At 66.7% G+C, this 15889-nt stretch overlaps 1 protein-coding gene across 3 annotated transcripts; it reads left to right on the forward strand.

The window, feature by feature from the left end:
* The first annotated feature begins 1939 nt into the window (after nucleotides 1–1939).
* On the forward strand, nucleotides 1940–10781 carry LOC127486669 (mas-related G protein-coupled receptor member F). Of its 3 annotated transcripts, none has more exons than XM_051830773.3 (4): nucleotides 1940–2420; nucleotides 3316–3439; nucleotides 4764–4856; nucleotides 9095–10781. In XM_051830773.3, the coding sequence occupies exons 3-4, from the start codon at nucleotides 4809–4811 to the stop codon at nucleotides 10076–10078; spliced, it is 1032 nt and encodes a 343-aa protein (XP_051686733.1). In that variant the 5' UTR covers nucleotides 1940–2420; nucleotides 3316–3439; nucleotides 4764–4808; the 3' UTR covers nucleotides 10079–10781. The 3 variants fall into 3 exon arrangements, with proteins under 3 accessions (XP_051686733.1, XP_051686735.1, XP_051686734.1); XM_051830775.3 differs by lacking the exon at nucleotides 1940–2420 and adding an exon at nucleotides 2759–2877; XM_051830774.3 differs by lacking the exon at nucleotides 1940–2420 and adding an exon at nucleotides 2777–3205.
* The last annotated feature ends 5108 nt before the right edge of the window (nucleotides 10782–15889 follow it).

Consider the following 15889-nt stretch of genomic DNA (forward strand, 5'->3'; position numbering starts at 1 on the left):
GCCAGAACAGAGCCAGGAGCTTCCTCCAGGTCTCCCACGCGGGTGCAGGAGCCCAAGGACTTGGGCCACCTTCCACTGCTTTCCCAGGCTTAGCAGAGAGCTGGATGGGAAATGGAGCAGCCGGGACTCGAACCTGCGCCCACATGGGATGCCGGCACTGCAGGCAGAGGCTTAGCCCACTGTACCATGGTGCTGGCCCCCATTCTAAGCATCTTAACCACCGAGCCAAACGCCACCCTGAGGCATTTTCATTCCAGAGTGACAGGCCCCGAGGGAAACCCAAACCACTACCTCGGGGACCTCCTCGCTCCCTTGCCTCCTCCGTCCCCCACCCCTCCCACCCTCCACTCGAAGAGGCCACTGCACATGGCAGGGCAGTGGTGAGCTGGAGACCAGACCCCTGATCCCCTGCAAGCAGAGCTCAGGGTGGGGTCCGGCAGGGGAGAAAAGTGGGCCCTCGGAGGGGGCACCAACCCCCGGCAGCCGCCTCCTTCAGGCTGTGGGGGCCACAGGGGCCGGCTTCCCAGCCTGCTCCGGCTCCCGTGCCCACGGGGGTGCCAGCCAAGGCACACAGACTGTTTCTCGGGTCCCCTGGCTGCAGGCGTCCGGGGTTCCACGCCTGGGTCACCCCCGGGGTCCTACACCCCGTCCCTTGTGCGATGTGTGTGTTTCCCGGCAGGACACAGAGACGGGCGGGCGGTGCAGGGCTGCGGGCAAGGAAGCCAAGACCCAGCCTGGAAAGTGGCCTGTCCAGCGGGCTCTCCCCACTGGCCATCCCCCACTCCCTGGGGGCTGGGGGGAGACAGGTGAGGGGCAGTGGCTGCAGACGGAATGCTGGTGTCCCCTAAGCCCAGGGTGATGGCATCCAGAGGTGGGGCTTCTGGGAGGTGGCCAGGTCACCAGGATGGAGCCCTCCTCATGGTGACCCCAGCGGGAGGCGCGGCCAGAGGGAGGCGTTGTCTGCCACCCCAGAGCCGGACGCTGCCCGGACTCCACGCGCACCGGGGACTCCATCTTGGACTTTGGCCTCCAGGACTGGGAGAAACACTGCTGCTGTTTCGAAGCCCCCTGCCCACCCCATCCCCACCCCACCCCCAGTCTGTGGGCCTCGCTGCTCGCGGCCCAAAGGGACCAGGACAGCGGCGGGCGGAGGACAACCGTCCCAAGTCCAGGCGCCTCTCGCTAATTTTGAAAGAAACAAATTTCCATACCAAATAAGGCGGCGCCTTGGGAGCCGCTGCCCACTTCGCACAATTCCTTTTAAGTGTCCAAAAGCAATTACTCTCCTCCCGGAGCTTGCTCCCCGTGTAAACAAGTGCCCAGCTGGGCCCCAGCTGCCCGCCCGGGGCGGGAGGGGACCGCTCCCCACCTTGCCCGCTGCCCGCCCAGCCTCCCTCTCTCCTTCCCTGCCCAGGGCACGGCCGCGTGGGCCCCAGCATCCCCGGGCGGCCAGCAGGACTGCGGTCCCAGGCGCCCCCCGCTCTGAGGTGGGCACCCGGGCAGGTGCCAGGGAGGCTCCTGTGTTTCTGCCAGGTGCCCTCAGCGGCCGGCTCCCCCAAGAGACCTGGGGATTCCCTCCGGCTTCCCGGGTCATGGGAAAGTCGGCCCACCCCGGGCAGGCCCGTCCCTCCAGCTCCTGCACCCCCGCCCCCGCTGCCCTCCTGGGCGTGGGCTCAGCGCCCTGGCCACTAGCGCGTTCCAGGACCCCCGCGCTGGGGGAGGCTGACTCACTCCTCTGAGCCGCACGCACAGGCACCGCCCCCGCCAACCTCCCTGCTCGGCTGTGACTTTCCACTTGCGCCATCTGATTGCCATTAGCGCTGGGGAGACGGGGACCCTGGGGTCCGGGAGCCTGCAGGTGGGCTGGGGCAGATGCCGGGTGCCAGGAGAGAGAGGGGTGTCCGCCAAGTCTGCCTCGTCCCCCGTGGAGCCCTCGCCTGCGCCTCCTGGCCTGCCAGCCCCTCAGGAGACAGAAACAACGGGACGGGACGGGGTGCAGGGCCTGCACACCCCGAAATGCCCCCTGGGAGCGCGGCGCAGGCACCAGGCGCGCCGACAGGCAGCGATGCCTCCCGGAGCAGCAGGAGGGAGGGAGATTACCAGCTGGACTCCGGCCGCAGTGCTCGGGCCAGCGTGACGTCACCAGGCAGAGATGAGTTCCCAGTGGGGCTCTGGGGGGGCTCCTGAGCGGGGCATTCCTTCCCGAAGCCTCATCCCTGCCCCGCGCCGCCGCCTCCTCCTCCTCCTCCTCCTCCCCCTCCTGCAGGGCCTGGAATTGGGTTTGGGGCGGGTTCTCCAGCAGGCGCCTCCACTCTGAGCTCGCATTTTCCGTGGCCCAGGGCAGATCTGGGCGCTGGCTGCCGCCCTGGTGGGTCCGCGGCCGAGTGGGAGACCCTCTCCACGCCTCGGGACGGCTGCAGGTAGCTCCCTGGGGCCTGGGGACCAGGGGAGGGGATCTGGGATCCGGAGCCTCCAGGGAGCTGGCCAGGTGGGGAAGCAAAATGAGGTGGGCCAGAAGTCCCGCGGCTGCAGGCAGCGAGCCCGGAGACCCCGGGCATGGCGGGCCCCCACAGAGGACCTCCCGGCGTGGCTGCCAGGCCAGGGCCTGGGGGACTCTGTCGCAAGCCGCGACCCCCACAGCCAGCTTCACCCGCAGGCCCGAGCCGCCCTGCATTGCCAGCTCTGCTCTGTCCTCCCGTGGGTGGGGGCTCCCAGGTCCCTCCCCCAGCCTCGCCCGGGCCAAGTGGACTTTCTGGAAGGGCTGCAAGGGAACACCCAGCAGGCATCGTCCCAAGCGGGAGGGCTCTGCTCTCTCACGCAGGAGAGCTGAGCCCAGCTCTCGGGCTGCAAGGGCCGACCCCCACGGGACCACGGAGGGTGGGCAGCTGTGGTCCCACCTTCCCCCACTCCGGGCCGCGGTGGCTGGGCCTTGGAGGGAGGCCATTCCTACAGGGTCCCAGTTCGTCCGGAGGAAATCTTCCAGCAGAGCTGTGCCCAGGGGCCTCGGGGGCCGGGAGTGAGAAGGCACAGGCTCTCGGCGGCGCTGCGTCTGCTGCCAGGGCCCTCTCCCCCGAGGCACCCTGAGGCCGGGCACTCACAGCCGGGGGCCGTGGCGGGGGTGGGGGGGGGGTGGGCGTGCAGGAGACAGGTGCTGGCAGCCCTCGGAGAGCAGCCACGGCAGGGAGCCCGGCTGGCAGCAGCTCAGGTCAGCTTTGCACAGAGCGAGTTCTATCACAGCCGCGTTCCCGCCGAGAAGAGCACACGCTTGCTTGCACACGCGCTGACACACGTGCATGTCACACACATGTCTTTCAGAATCGCCCATCTGGGGTCCACCTGGCGTCTAGACCTCTCCCTGTATGAGTGAAATCACTTTTTCAGATCGTCCCTGGCAGGACAAGAGCCAGGCCACACAAGAAGAGGGAAACCAGCCGCAGAGGTGAGCTGGGGGCCCCCACTCGCTGGGGCGCGCCCGGCCAGGGGACAGACTGGGGCTCGCTGGAGTCGGGACAATCCAGGCGGCGCCTGGAGCTCAGAATTCCGGGCGCCCAGGTGGACGGAAGGGTGGGAGCCAGGGCGGGGCTGGGGGCGCTCGCCTGGGGCCAGAAAGGAGGTTGTGGGCAGCTGCCCCCGGCGCAGGCGCGGGAAAGCTTGGAGATGGGACAGCGGCCCAAGTGGGTCGAGGTGGGGCGCGCACGTCCAGCACCTGCGACACGCGCCGCGCCGCACCTGTGTCGCTCACGCACGCACTCGGGGGCTGCGGGGTCGCGCGAGGCCGAGGAAGGGGCGCAGAGGCTGCGCGGGGCCTCGGCCGCCCCGGGAGGCCGAGGGTTAAGCAGGGGGCGGGCCGCGCGGGCGGCCCCCCTTCCCAGCCAATGAGGGGCGCGGCGGCCCGGCCACAGCCCGCCCTGGGCGGGGAGCGGCGGCCGGAGGAAGAGGAGGAAGGGCGGGCGGAGGGGGAGGCGGGGCGCAGGGCCCGGCCTGGCTGACCCGCGCCGCCGCCTAGGAAGGAATTTCGGGGGAGTGGAGACGAGCGGGCAGCCAGGGCCCCTCCAGGGAGGGAGGGGCGCAGCGTACGAGGCCCGGGCTGTGCCCTCCGGATCCCAGCCTCAGTTTCCCCACCTGCAAGGCTGGGAGGGATGGGTTGGGGGACCAGGGCCAATTCCGGGGGACCTGGGGTGAGTGGACCAGGACCTAGCAGGGCCCACCCCTTCCCAGCTTGTCACCCCTCCCGCACTGCCAGCTGGGGGCCCTAGGCTGAGTCCAGCTCCCCCACCCCGAGTCAGGGCCTGCTGCCCACAGGGGCTCCCGCCTCTCACCTCCACAGCAGGCACGACCGCTGACCACTGACCGTCCACTGACGGCCTGAGCCCAGACGCCCCCTAGGAAGGGATCAGTAGGGGTGATGACAAGGGCTTGGTGGTGACCATGACACTGATCTTCCAGGACCAGACAGCCCTCCTCCTCCAGGAAGGCTCCCCTGCCAGCAGCCACCTACCCCCACCCCCCCTCGCTGGTGCCCACGGAGGAGCATGGGGCTCCACAACCTGACAGCCCAGGGGGCAGCAGGCTGGTACCGGGGGGTCAGCCAGGGCCTGCCTGGGCTCTGCCAGCCAGGAGGGGCCATACCCTCAGGGCTGAGCTACTGGGGGAAGGGGCCCCGGGCGTCCCTAAGATGAGAGCCGCCCTGGGGGCTGGGATAGGGACCGGGAGGGCAGGGAGGAGAGAGCACCCCAGGGAACCCCACTGTGGGCGTCTGGCAGGCAGGTGCAGGCCGGGAGCTGTGAGCGGTGAGCAGGCACCTGGACATGGCTGAGAACTGCTCCTGGGAGGCGCATCCCACCAACAGGAACAAGGCAAGTGCCGGGCAGGGGTGCGGCGGGAGGGGCAGAGCTGGCGCATGAGTGTGGGGGGGGATCTTCATTCCAGGCTCGCGCCGTGCACACAGACAGGAATTCTTAGTGCTGGCACGAATCAGTTTTATTCGGAAGGTGAGAAAGCACGCGTGTGCGTACACACACACACACACACACACACACACACACGACCCTGGGTTGCCCCACACAGAGAGGTGCCCTTTTAAAGGGGCCAGCCGACCCAGGAGAAGGGGGTGGGAAAGGGGAGAGAGCGTCCCAGCCCCTCCCCCCTCGAGGGCTGCAGTGGAAGACAGCACCCCACCCCCACCCCCACCCCCACCCGCCAGTTGTGGGAGCAGGGTGCCTCCACAGGCAGAAAGCCCCTGGGAGTCTGAGACCTCCGTAAAATCCCACAGGGATCTTGACATACATCGCTTAATGGTGCCTTTCCCCCAAGTCTCGGCTGAACCAGGGCATCCTGGGAAAGGGGGCATTTTGATTGACAAGTAGGAGAACAGGATCACACAGGAGGCGGGAGCTTGTGGCTTGCAGGTACCTGCAGCTCCGCCTGTCCCAGGTCAGGCCCCGCCCAGCAGCCCTCCCTGGCCCCGCCCTCTAGCTCTGCCCCCCTCCCCCAGGGTCCCTGGGAGCCCAGGGCGTCCTCAGTGAGGCGAGCCCAGCACTGGACACCTGGAACTCCCTTCCTGTGCTGGCCCTGTTTTTTGTTTGTTTGTTTTATGTATCTATTTCCATCTGCTTGAGAGGCAGAGTGAGAAAGGGAGAGAGGAAAGAGATCCTCCATCCCCCGGTTCCCTCCCCAAATGCCTGCAGCAGCCAGGGCTGGGCCAGGCTGAAGCCAGGAGCCCGGAGCTCCATCCGGGTCTCCCGCCCAGGCCCTCGAGCCGTCCTCTGCTGCCTCCCGGGGTGCATTCGCAGGAGGCCGGATCAGAGGAGGAGCAGTGTGGGATGCGGGTGTGCTGGGCGCTGAGCGGGGCCTGCCCCTGCCCTGTAGCGCCGGCCAGCACCCGCCTCCCATCATGCCGCAGAGGGGCGGTCAGCTCTTACTGCAGCCGGGTTGCCTCAGGAACCCTGGACGCTGGGTCCGAGGAGTTGCCCCAGGCCAGGGGGTCCTTCGCTCCTCCCACCTGCCGGCACCGCCCTGGCCCCACTGCTGCCCTCCCCTCCCGCACCCCCACTTCTCGAACCCCCTGCAAGTCTGGAGGGTCCTGTGCCAGATCCTGGATTCCACGACTGCGTTTGAGAAAAGTGGGGCTCACAACAGGGTCCACGCGTGCTCCACCCCTGCCCAGCCCCGGGACCCCGAGCCCCCCAGCCCTTGCCCTCCTCCTCCTCTCCGGAGTGACCCCCATGCAGAGGCATGAGAGGCTGAGACTGGATTGGCCGGGGCCTGCGGGTTGGGGTGGGGGGCGATCCCCAGAGCTCGGGGAGGGGCTGGCTCCGGAGCAGGGGTTTTACGAGGGAGCCCGAGGCCAGCCGGGAACAGCAGCGCCACGCCCAGTGACTCACCCGCCTCCCGCTCTGGCTGCAAGGGAGAGATGGCAAACTTTTTCCAGCCTGCGCTAGGCACTAACTGATCTGACCCCGTGCCTGTGCCGGCCAGCTGCCCCCCCCCAGTCCCCTCCCTGCAAACTCCTGCTGAGAGGGGCCGGAGGGAAAGCTCAGAGCAGGCAGGGGAGGGGGCAGGGAGGACAGGCGGGAGGATGGAGATGTTGAGCGCATAGATGTCTTTGGGGGATGGCAGGTGGCGAGGGGGACCCCTCCGGGCCCTGTCGCAGAGCTGACTGGGGTGGAGCTGGGCGGGAAGCTCCCTGCCCTGGGAGGTCCCTGGCAGAGCGGCTCGGAGGACCTGCCCTCTGTCCCGCAGAGCCGGGAGCCAGGGAGCGGACGCCGGCCCTCGGGGCTGGAATGAAGCTGTCAGGACGGTTGGGTTTGGCCCCGGCAGGGATTGTGAAATGTCAGCGCTGACAGCAGCAGCTTCCCTGTCCTTGGCCGCTCCGGCTCCGGCTCCGGCCGGCTGGGCCCTGGAGCCCACCTTGCTCTGGGGGACGCTGTCCCGTGTTGCCCTGCACGTGCCCGTCTCCCGCACTTGGCTCAGCCGATGCTGTGGGCCACGCTGGCCTGGGCCTGGCCTTTGACTGTGGGCACGCGTCCCTGTGGCTTGACAGACACCACATGGAGGGCCCCTCCTCCTCCCCAGGACCCCCTGGACTCTCCCTTGGTCCCTCTCAGCAGGGAGCCCGGCCTCAGGTCTCTCTGAGCCCACTTGGGACAGCGTCCTACTCCACCTTTATGCATATATATATGTGTGTGTGTGTGTGTGTGTGTGTATACATACACACACACACACACATATATATATATATATATCTTATTTATTTGAAAGGCAGAGTTACAGAGAAAGGGGAGGGGGGAGTCCTGCATCTGCTGGTTCACTCTCCAAATGGCCACAATGGCTGGAGTTGGACTGATCTGGAGCCAGGAGCTTCTTCCAGGTCTCCCACGCGGGTGCAGGGGCCCAAGAACTTGGGTATCCTCCACTGCTTTCCCAGGCCACAGCAGAGAGCTGGATGGGAAGTGGAGCACCTGGGACTCAAACTGGTGCCCATGTAGGATGCCAGCACAGCAGGCGGCGACTTTGCCCGCTACGCCACAGCGCCAGCCCCTGCTCCATCCTTTCTGAAGACGCTTACAAGTGACTTTACTTCTTTAGAAATAAACACTTTGCAATCTTCGGTTTGAAACGCTGCAGGTGCACAGGGAATCTGCAGCAGTGGCACGATGCACTCACCCCCTTGACCTTGTTCCTTCGTGCTTGACCTTTCACCCCCGTACTCTCTGGATATCCAGATAGACTCTTCAAAGTAAATGGCGGACGGCAAACCCTAGGCCCCCAAGCAGCCTGTGTCTTCCCAGAGCGGATGCCGCTGCGAGCCTGGTCCCCGCACAGTCCCCACCCGGCTCCCCTCTGCCCGGCGTCGCGCCCTGCAGCAGCTGCTTCAAGCCAGCAAACAAGGGGGCTTCCAGAATGCATGGGGGGGGGGGGGCTGGCGCCGTGGCACAGCGGGTGAAGCCTCCGCCTGTGACGCCGGCATCCCATACGGGCGCCCCTTGGAGTCCCGGCTGCTCCACTTCCCATCCAGCTCCCTGCTAATGCACCTGGGAAAGCAGCGGAGGACGGCCCGAGTGCCTGGACCCCTGCACCCAAGGGGGAGACTCAGAGGAAGCTCCTGGCTCCTGGCCATTGCCACCAACTAGGGAGTGAAACAGCAGATCGAGACTCGCTCTCTCTCGCTCTCTCTCTCCTGCTCTCAATTAAAAAAAAATGCATGCAAAATGGAAGATCTGCTTATTTGGGTGCAAAGATTGTGAAATCCATGCCTGGTTTCTTTTCATGATATTCGTCCCGGTAAACTTTCAAAGTTTTCTCGTACTTGAGCACAGGGGGAAGGGCCCCCACGCACTGGCCCCCCTGCTGCAGTGGCCAGTGCTGTGCCCTCAGGATGCCGGCAGCCACGTCACGGGCCTGAGGCCATTACCTGCTCCCCCGCCACTGCCGCCCGGGGTGGGTTCAGTCCCCAGAACCCAGGCGTGAACCCGGGCGCTCCGATGTGGGATGCAAGCATTCTGTTTTAAGAGTTATTTATTTGTTTATTGAGGCAGAGTTAGAGAGAGAGGGAGAGGTGGAGAGAGGTCTTCCATCCACTGGTCCACTCCCCAGATGGCCACAACGGCCGGGGCTGGGCCAGGCTGAAGTCAGGAGCTACATCCGGGTCTCCCTTGTGGGATGCCATGTAGGATGCCGGCATCATAGGCGGCGGTTTAACCCGCTGTGCCACAAGGCCAGCCCCGGACACAAGCCTCAGCCACGGAGCCAAGCGCCCAGCCATCCAGGGGACTTGCGCCGTCCTGGTCGTGTGTCTGGAATGGCACGGACCACTGTGGGCAGAGTCTCCTCTGAGCTCCGCCCCGGCTCCGGCAGGGGCGCCTTTCTGCGCCGCTGGCTCTGGTCTTGGGCATAGAGCAGGAGCAACCTTGGGGCCGGGGACCACGGGGTAGGGGGGTCCGCGAGCCACGAGTCACTGCATGGCCAGCAGCCCCTCCTCGCCTCTCAGATCAGGGCCACCACCCTGGGACCCAGGTGCGCGCCGGCCGGCGATGAGGAGGGGGCGGGGCAGCCCGGCTCACCGGGCGTGCCCCTCCCCTCCGTACCTGCGCAGGTGTGTCCCGGCGTGAGCGAGGCCCCGGAGCTCTACAGCCGGGGCTTCCTGACCATCGAGCCGATCGCGCCGCTGCCGCCACCGGCGGTCATGGACTACATCTTCCTGCTCCTCTGCCTGTGCGGCCTGGTGGGCAACGGCCTGGTGCTCTGGTTCTTCGGCTTCTCCATCAAGAGGACCCCCTTCTCCGTCTACTTCCTGCACCTGGCCAGCGCCGACGGCGCCTACCTCTTCAGCAAGGCCGTGTTCTCCCTGCTGAACGCCGGCGGCTTCCTGGGCACCTTCGCCCACTATGTGCGCAGCGTGGCCCGGGTGCTGGGGCTCTGCGCCTTCGTGGCGGGCGTGAGCCTCCTGCCGGCCGTGAGCATGGAGCGCTGCGCGTCTGTCGTCTTCCCCGCCTGGTACTGGCGCCGGCGGCCCAGGCGCCTGTCGGCTGTGGCGTGCGCCCTGCTCTGGCTGCTGGCACTGCTGGTCACCGGCGTCCACAACTACTTCTGCGTGTTCCTGGGCCGCGAGGCCTCCGGGGGCGGCTGCAGGCACACCGACGTCTTCCTGGGCATCTTGCTCTTCCTCGTCTTCTGCCCGCTCATGGTGCTGCCCTGCCTGGCCCTCGTGCTGCACGTGGAGTGCCGGGCGCGGCGGCGCCAGCGCTCGGCCAAGCTCAACCACGTGGTCCTGGCCATGGTCTCCGTCTTCCTCGTGTCCTCCATCTACCTGGGCATCGACTGGTTCCTCTTCTGGGTCTTCCAGATCCCCGCGCCCTTCCCCGAGTACGTCACGGACCTGTGTATCTGCATCCACAGTGGCGCCAAGCCCGTGGTGTACTTCCTGGCCGGCAGGGACAAGTCGCAGCGCCTCTGGGAGCCCCTCAGGGTGGTCTTCCAGCGGGCCCTGCGCGACGGCGCCGAGCCGGCCGAGCCCGCGGCCAGCACCCCCAACACGGTCACCATGGAGATGCAGGGCCCCTCCGGGAACGCCTCGTGAGGGGCCTGGCGGGCCAGGGCTGCCTCGGACGGGTGCTCCAGCCCCCAGGCCTGCTTCTCCCAGGGCGGCACGCTCCAAGGGTGGCCGAGAGACTGAGCAGCCACCTGCAAACGGACGCCGTGGCCTGTCTCCTCCTTAGGGACCCTTTGCACCAAGCCCGGCCCCGCCCACCCACCCAGGGCGGGGCAGGGGGTGGTGGTGCCCTTCCTCGCTCCGGTCTGGTCAGTGACCGAGAGGAGGGGTCCCTGTGGCCCGCCCCACCTCCCGCCCCTCAGCCAGGCCTCCCCGACAGTGGCACGGCCCTCACCAGGCCAGCAGCCTCATCCCAGCTGTGAGGGACTGCAAGCCAGCCTGCAGGGGGTGGAGCCATCAGTGGGGGGATGGCACCGGGGGTCCTGCCTCCCACTGGTGTTCCCGCAGAAGCGGCACACCCCTGTGATGGGCCGTGTGCTGGAGACAGGAGACCCTGTGGCCGCTCGGGAGCCCGGCCAGCCCCGGGCAGCCTCCTGACACTCCTCGTGTCCTCCAGGCCACTGCGCACCCTCTGGGCAGCTCCTGAGCACAGGCCCTGGGCTCCAGCCCCCATCCCAGCCCCGGGGGGCCCATACCGGGTGCCCACTACAAGCACAATGGCCCAGTGTAGCCGAAAGCTGTTTTATAGAAGACAACAAAATGTGTACCAATAAACATTTTATATCCTGCAGCAGGGAGAACTCGATGCTGGCAGCGAGGACAGCAGGGGCGGCTGGGGTCCCAGGGTGGGCGCCCTCCAGGCCAGCAGCCCCAGGCTGCTCTCCACCCCAGCCACCCGCCTCTGGCCGAGTCTACACCGTGGCCGTTTCTGCGACACTGCCCGCTGCGGGCTCGTGCCAAGGCCATTTGACCCACGCAGGGCTCCTTGCAGCACCCCCGGGAACTGGGTCCTGGGGGCTCCACGCCCAGCCCTCTTGCCCATGACGGCCTCTGCTGTAAGGATAAGGGACGCAGTGTCCACACTGGGGCCCCCTGCTCCCCCCCTCCCCAGTCCAGGACACCCTTGGGAGGGTGCCCAGTCCTTGTGCTCAGGGCCCCGTGAATCCCAGGTCCTAGGAGGTCACCTCCTCCCGGCCTCCAGGCCTGAGCACCCTGTGGGCCTCTGTGCAGGGTCCAGCTGCAGCCGTTGGGGGGGTCCTGCCCAGCAGGGCTCGGCTATGCCCTGGGGCAGCTGCCCCTGGGAGGCTCAGGCGGAGGGGGTCTCCCCGTGTCTGGACCCCCTCTGCTCCCCTCTGCCCCCCTCTGCCCCCAGCCTGTCCTGGACCCCCTCTGTTCCCTGTCCAGCCTGTCCTGGACCCCCTCTGTCCCCTCTGTCCCCTCTGTCCCCAGCCTGTCCTGGACCCCCTCTGTCCCCTCTGTCCCCTCTGTCCCCAGCCTGTCCTGGACCCCCTCTGTCCCCGCCTGTCCTGGACCCCATCTGCTCCCTCTGTCCCCCTCTGTCCCCCTCTGCCCCCAGCCTGTCCTGGACCCCCTCTGTCCCCTCTGTCCCCAGCCTGTCCTGGACCCCCTCTGTCCCCTCTGTCCCCAGCCTGTCCTGGACCCCCTCTGTCCCCTCTGTCCCCTGTCCAGCCTGTCCTGGACCTCCTCTGTCCCCTCTGCCCCCCTCTGTCCCCCTCTGCCCCCCTCTGCCCCCAGCCTGTCCTGGACCCCCTCTGTCCCCTGTCCAGCCTGTCCTGGACCCCCTCTGTCCCCTGTCCAGCCTGTCCTGGACCCCCTCTGTCCCCTCTGTCCCCTCTGTCCCCAGCCTGTCCTGGACCCCCTCTGCCCCCTCTGCCCCCTCTGTCCCCAGCCTATCCTGGACTCCCTCTGTCCCCTCTGCTCCCCTCTGTCCCCTCTGCCCCCAGCCTGTCCTGGTCCCCTCTGTCCCCTCTGTCCCCAGCCTGTCCTGTCCCCCTCTGTCCCCTCTGTCCCCTCTGCCCCCAGCCTGTCCTGGACCCCCTCTGTCCCCTGTCCAGCCTGTCCTGGTCCCCTCTGCCCCCTCTGTCCCCAGCCTGTCCTGGACCCCTCTGTCCCCTCTGTCCCCAGCCTGTCCTGGACCCCCTCTGTCCCCAGCCTGTCCTGTCCCCCCTCTGTCCCCTCTGTCCCCAGCCTGTCCTGGACCCCCTCTGTCCCCTGTCCAGCCTGTCCTGGTCCCCTCTGCCCCCTCTGCCCCCAGCCTGTCCTGGTCCCCTCTGTCCCCAGCCTGTCCTGTCCCCCTCTGTCCCCTCTGTCCCCAGCCTGTCCTGGACCCCCTCTGCTCCTCTCTGTCCCCAGCCTGTCCTGGACCCCCTCTGTCCCCTCTGTCCCCAGCCTGTCCTGGACCCCTCTGTCCCCTCTGTCCCCAGCCTGTCCTGGACCCCCTCTGTCCTCTCTGTCCCCGCCTGACCTTGGGCTGCTTCAGTGCTCATGGAGATGCCCCCACCACCACTCCTCCCACCTTTGGGATTTAATCATTAAAGTGGGCTGGGAGGAACCAGGGGCTGCCCCCGCCCCGCACCCCCACAGCAGCACAGCCCCCCCACCCCCCCACCTCGCACCCCCAGGGTAGCCCAGCCTCTGTCTACCACCTCCACCCCGGCCTTCCCTCTGGGCACTGGGTGAAGGCAGGAGCCCAGGCTGTAACTCAGGCTGTGGGCTGCCGTGGCCACCGTCAAGCCGGACTCCACACGCATGCAGCGCACGGGGCCCGGCAGAGCCGCTGTGTCACGTGTGTGCACATGGGGCCTAGCACTGTGTCATGCGTGCACATACAGGGCCTAGCTCTGTGTCACCTGTGCACATGGGGCCCAGCAGAGCTGCAGTGTCACACGTGCACACACGGGGCCCAGCACTGTGTCACACGTGCACACGGGGCCCGGCAGAGCCGCTCACTTTTCCATTTCCCGCAGCCGCTCTGGCTATGGAAGTGAGCGAGGGGAGGTCGCCGCCCACGGGGTGCCAGCGGCTCACGGCGCTGAGCAGAGGAAGTCCAGTGCCCGCGAGCCTTGGGAGGCGGAATCCAGCCCCCACCCCCTACCCCCCCAGCTCCGGCCTCGTGGGACCCCAGTCTCGCTGGGCCCTGGGCTCCCAGATCTTACGGGGTTGGTCTTGGCACCTGGGGCCGTGCCTGAGGGTGCTGGCCGGGCATCCAGGACAGGGCCCAGAGGCTGGAGTGGAGGGCAGAGGGCGGCCCTGGGGGAGCAGCCTGAGACCGGCCACTCCCAGGCCCTGACCGTGGGCGGGGACCTCCTGGGCGAGGGAACAGCCGGTGCGTGGCCTCCGACCTTGGTGTCTCCATGGGCAAGGCTGGGCTGGCGGGAGGGGCGTGTGGTGGGAGCCAGGCCCAGCCCCGCCTGCTGGTTCCCATGGCCAGGGGGAGACTGGGGTGGCAGGGGGTGGGCTGCACCGCAGGCTGCTGGCGACCAGAGCCGAGTGTCGGGGCACTGGGCCACTCAGCAGCCGCGTGGCCGGTGCCCTCTCGCCTGTACCTCCCGTCCTCACCGAGGAGCACGGACACCTGCCCGGCCAGGATTTTTAAGCGCGATCTTTCCCCATAGGCGCAGCTGGGATCAGAATCCTCAGCCCCGACTCCTCCTCCTGCCCAAGGCGGGGGGGCCGGGGGGAGGGGCAGGGAGACGGGTCCAGCTGTGGTCCAGCTTCCTAACCCAGGCCCAGGGACATCAGGGGCCAGGCCAGGGAGCTGGGCGCGAGTCTGCAGAGAGCTTGGTGAATCAAATCCACGGAGGACACACGGGCTAGACACTACGTGGCGGCCAGTAGGGGCGTGGCTATGGAAACCGCAGGTCGCATGGCACGGAACTCACCAGCCCAACGGCAGCACCCCCGACGGGGCACACAGCGAGTGAGAGCCAGCCAGGGAGCCAGCCCGGTGACTCCCATGGGGACTGAGCAGCCCAGAGCCCCCGACCGCCTCTTAGCGCTGGCAGAGGGCCCCCAGGCTGGGCCTGACACCCAGCGAGAAGGCCAGGGAGAGCGGTGAGGCGGTGACAGCGCGTCGTGGGCTGGCGTCCATCCGTCCCCCTCCCAAGTCCAAGGCCAGCCAGCCAACAGGTCCTCTGCCCTGTGCTGTGGCTCGCCCGGGTCAGGAGCTGCGGGAACAGATGACGGTGTGTCAGTGGTGGCGGCGGGGGGCAGGGAGTGGTCTGTAAGCAGAAAGCAGTGTCCTGGGCCCCCCACCCCCACCCCGGGTGATCTCCCGGGATCCTCGACAGCTGCATCCGCGAAACCCTGATGACAGAGGTGGGCACTGGGCGGGGCTGTGGAGGCCACCCCTGCCCCCGCAGGACTGGCCGGACTCCTTCAGGACTCATCCACGGAATCTGACCACCGTGGGCAGTGCCAGGGACGGGCAGGCAGAGGACGCGGCGCGGGGTCCCGGCTGCACCCAGGCCCACCTGCGGCGACAAGGGCAGCTGGGGTACTTGGGAGCCCGTGGCCCAGGGGCCACACCACGGGCATTTACCCGTGCCACTGTGTGCCAGGCCCCGTGACAAAGACAGGCGCTCTGTCCCCCGCCCCTGCCCTCCCCCGTTGATGTTCGTAGCAGTCAAGGTGCATGGATGCAGAGAACAAACATGAACTGAAAGTCTCAATAACTATCAGAACACTGACCACTTCTCCGACGTTGATGCAGGAATATTAGACACCGATCACAAAAAGATAGGCAAGGGGCCGGCGCTGTGGCGTAGCAGGTTAAGCCTCTGCCTGCAGCGCTGGCATCCCACGTGGGCGCGGGTTCTAGTCCCGGCTGCTCCACTTCTGATCCAGCTCTCTGCTGTGGCCTGGGAAGGCAGTAGAAGATGGCTCAGTCCTTGACCCCTGCACCCACGTGGGAGACCCAGAAGAAGCTCCTGGCTCCTGGCTTCAGATCAGCCCAGCTCCGGCCATTGCGGAGTGAACCAGCAGATGGGAGACTTCTCTCTCTGTGTCTCTCCCTCTCTAACTGTGCATTTCAAATAAATAAATAAATCTTAAAAGAAAAAAAAAGATAGGCAAAGTAGCGTACTGTGAAATACAGCCCTAAATAACGTACATTCATTTGCACTTAACGTAGTTTTTGTTTTGTTTTGTTGTTGTTGTTGTTGTTGTTGTTTTTGACAGGCCGGCTCATCGTGCTGGTCCGAAGCCAGAGGCCAGATGCTTCTCCTGGTCTCCCGGGGGTGCAGGGCCCAAGCACTTGGACCATCCTCCACTGCCCTCCCGGGCCACAGCAGAGAGCTGGCCTGGAAGAGGGGCAATCGGGACAGAATCCGGCATCCCAACCGGGACTAGAACCCAGGGTGCCGGCGCTGCAAGGCTTGGAGGATTAGCCTAGTGAGCCGCAGCGCCGGCCTATTTAACGTAGTTTTGAACTGTAAACATTTAGCCACGACCGACAGTGCACACCCAGCGTGTCAGAGCCCTTGAGACCCGCGTGCCCCAAATACCTGTCGAGAGGCAGAAGGCCTGAATCAGCTCCCAGGAGCCCCCAAAGCACAGCCAAAGGAGGAGGAGAAACCAAGCCACCCCCTGAGGAGGCAGGAAGCAAAGGTGTGGAGCGGTGATGTGGAAAAAACCAGTTCTCGGGAAATGAAGCTGGCAAACTGATTAAGAAAGAGAAAAGGAAAACAACGTGAGGACACCGTGAAGAACGGCCGGGGCAGGAGTTCTGAGAATCCGAATTGGACGCGGAGCGCCGCCCTGACAGGTGCGCAGCTGGAAGGCGCCAACGGTTTTGCCTGCTCAAGTTCAGATTCAAAGGCTGCGCCGCCCGAGAGCTCGGAGCCGCATTTGCAGCTCCTTCTAAGCCACCCGCGTGCA

Source organism: Oryctolagus cuniculus, chromosome 1 (genome assembly GCF_051225735.1).
Source record: "Oryctolagus cuniculus isolate XC-2025 breed Fujian yellow rabbit chromosome 1, ASM5122573v1, whole genome shotgun sequence".
In the NCBI taxonomy this organism is placed as follows: Eukaryota; Metazoa; Chordata; class Mammalia; order Lagomorpha; family Leporidae; genus Oryctolagus; species Oryctolagus cuniculus.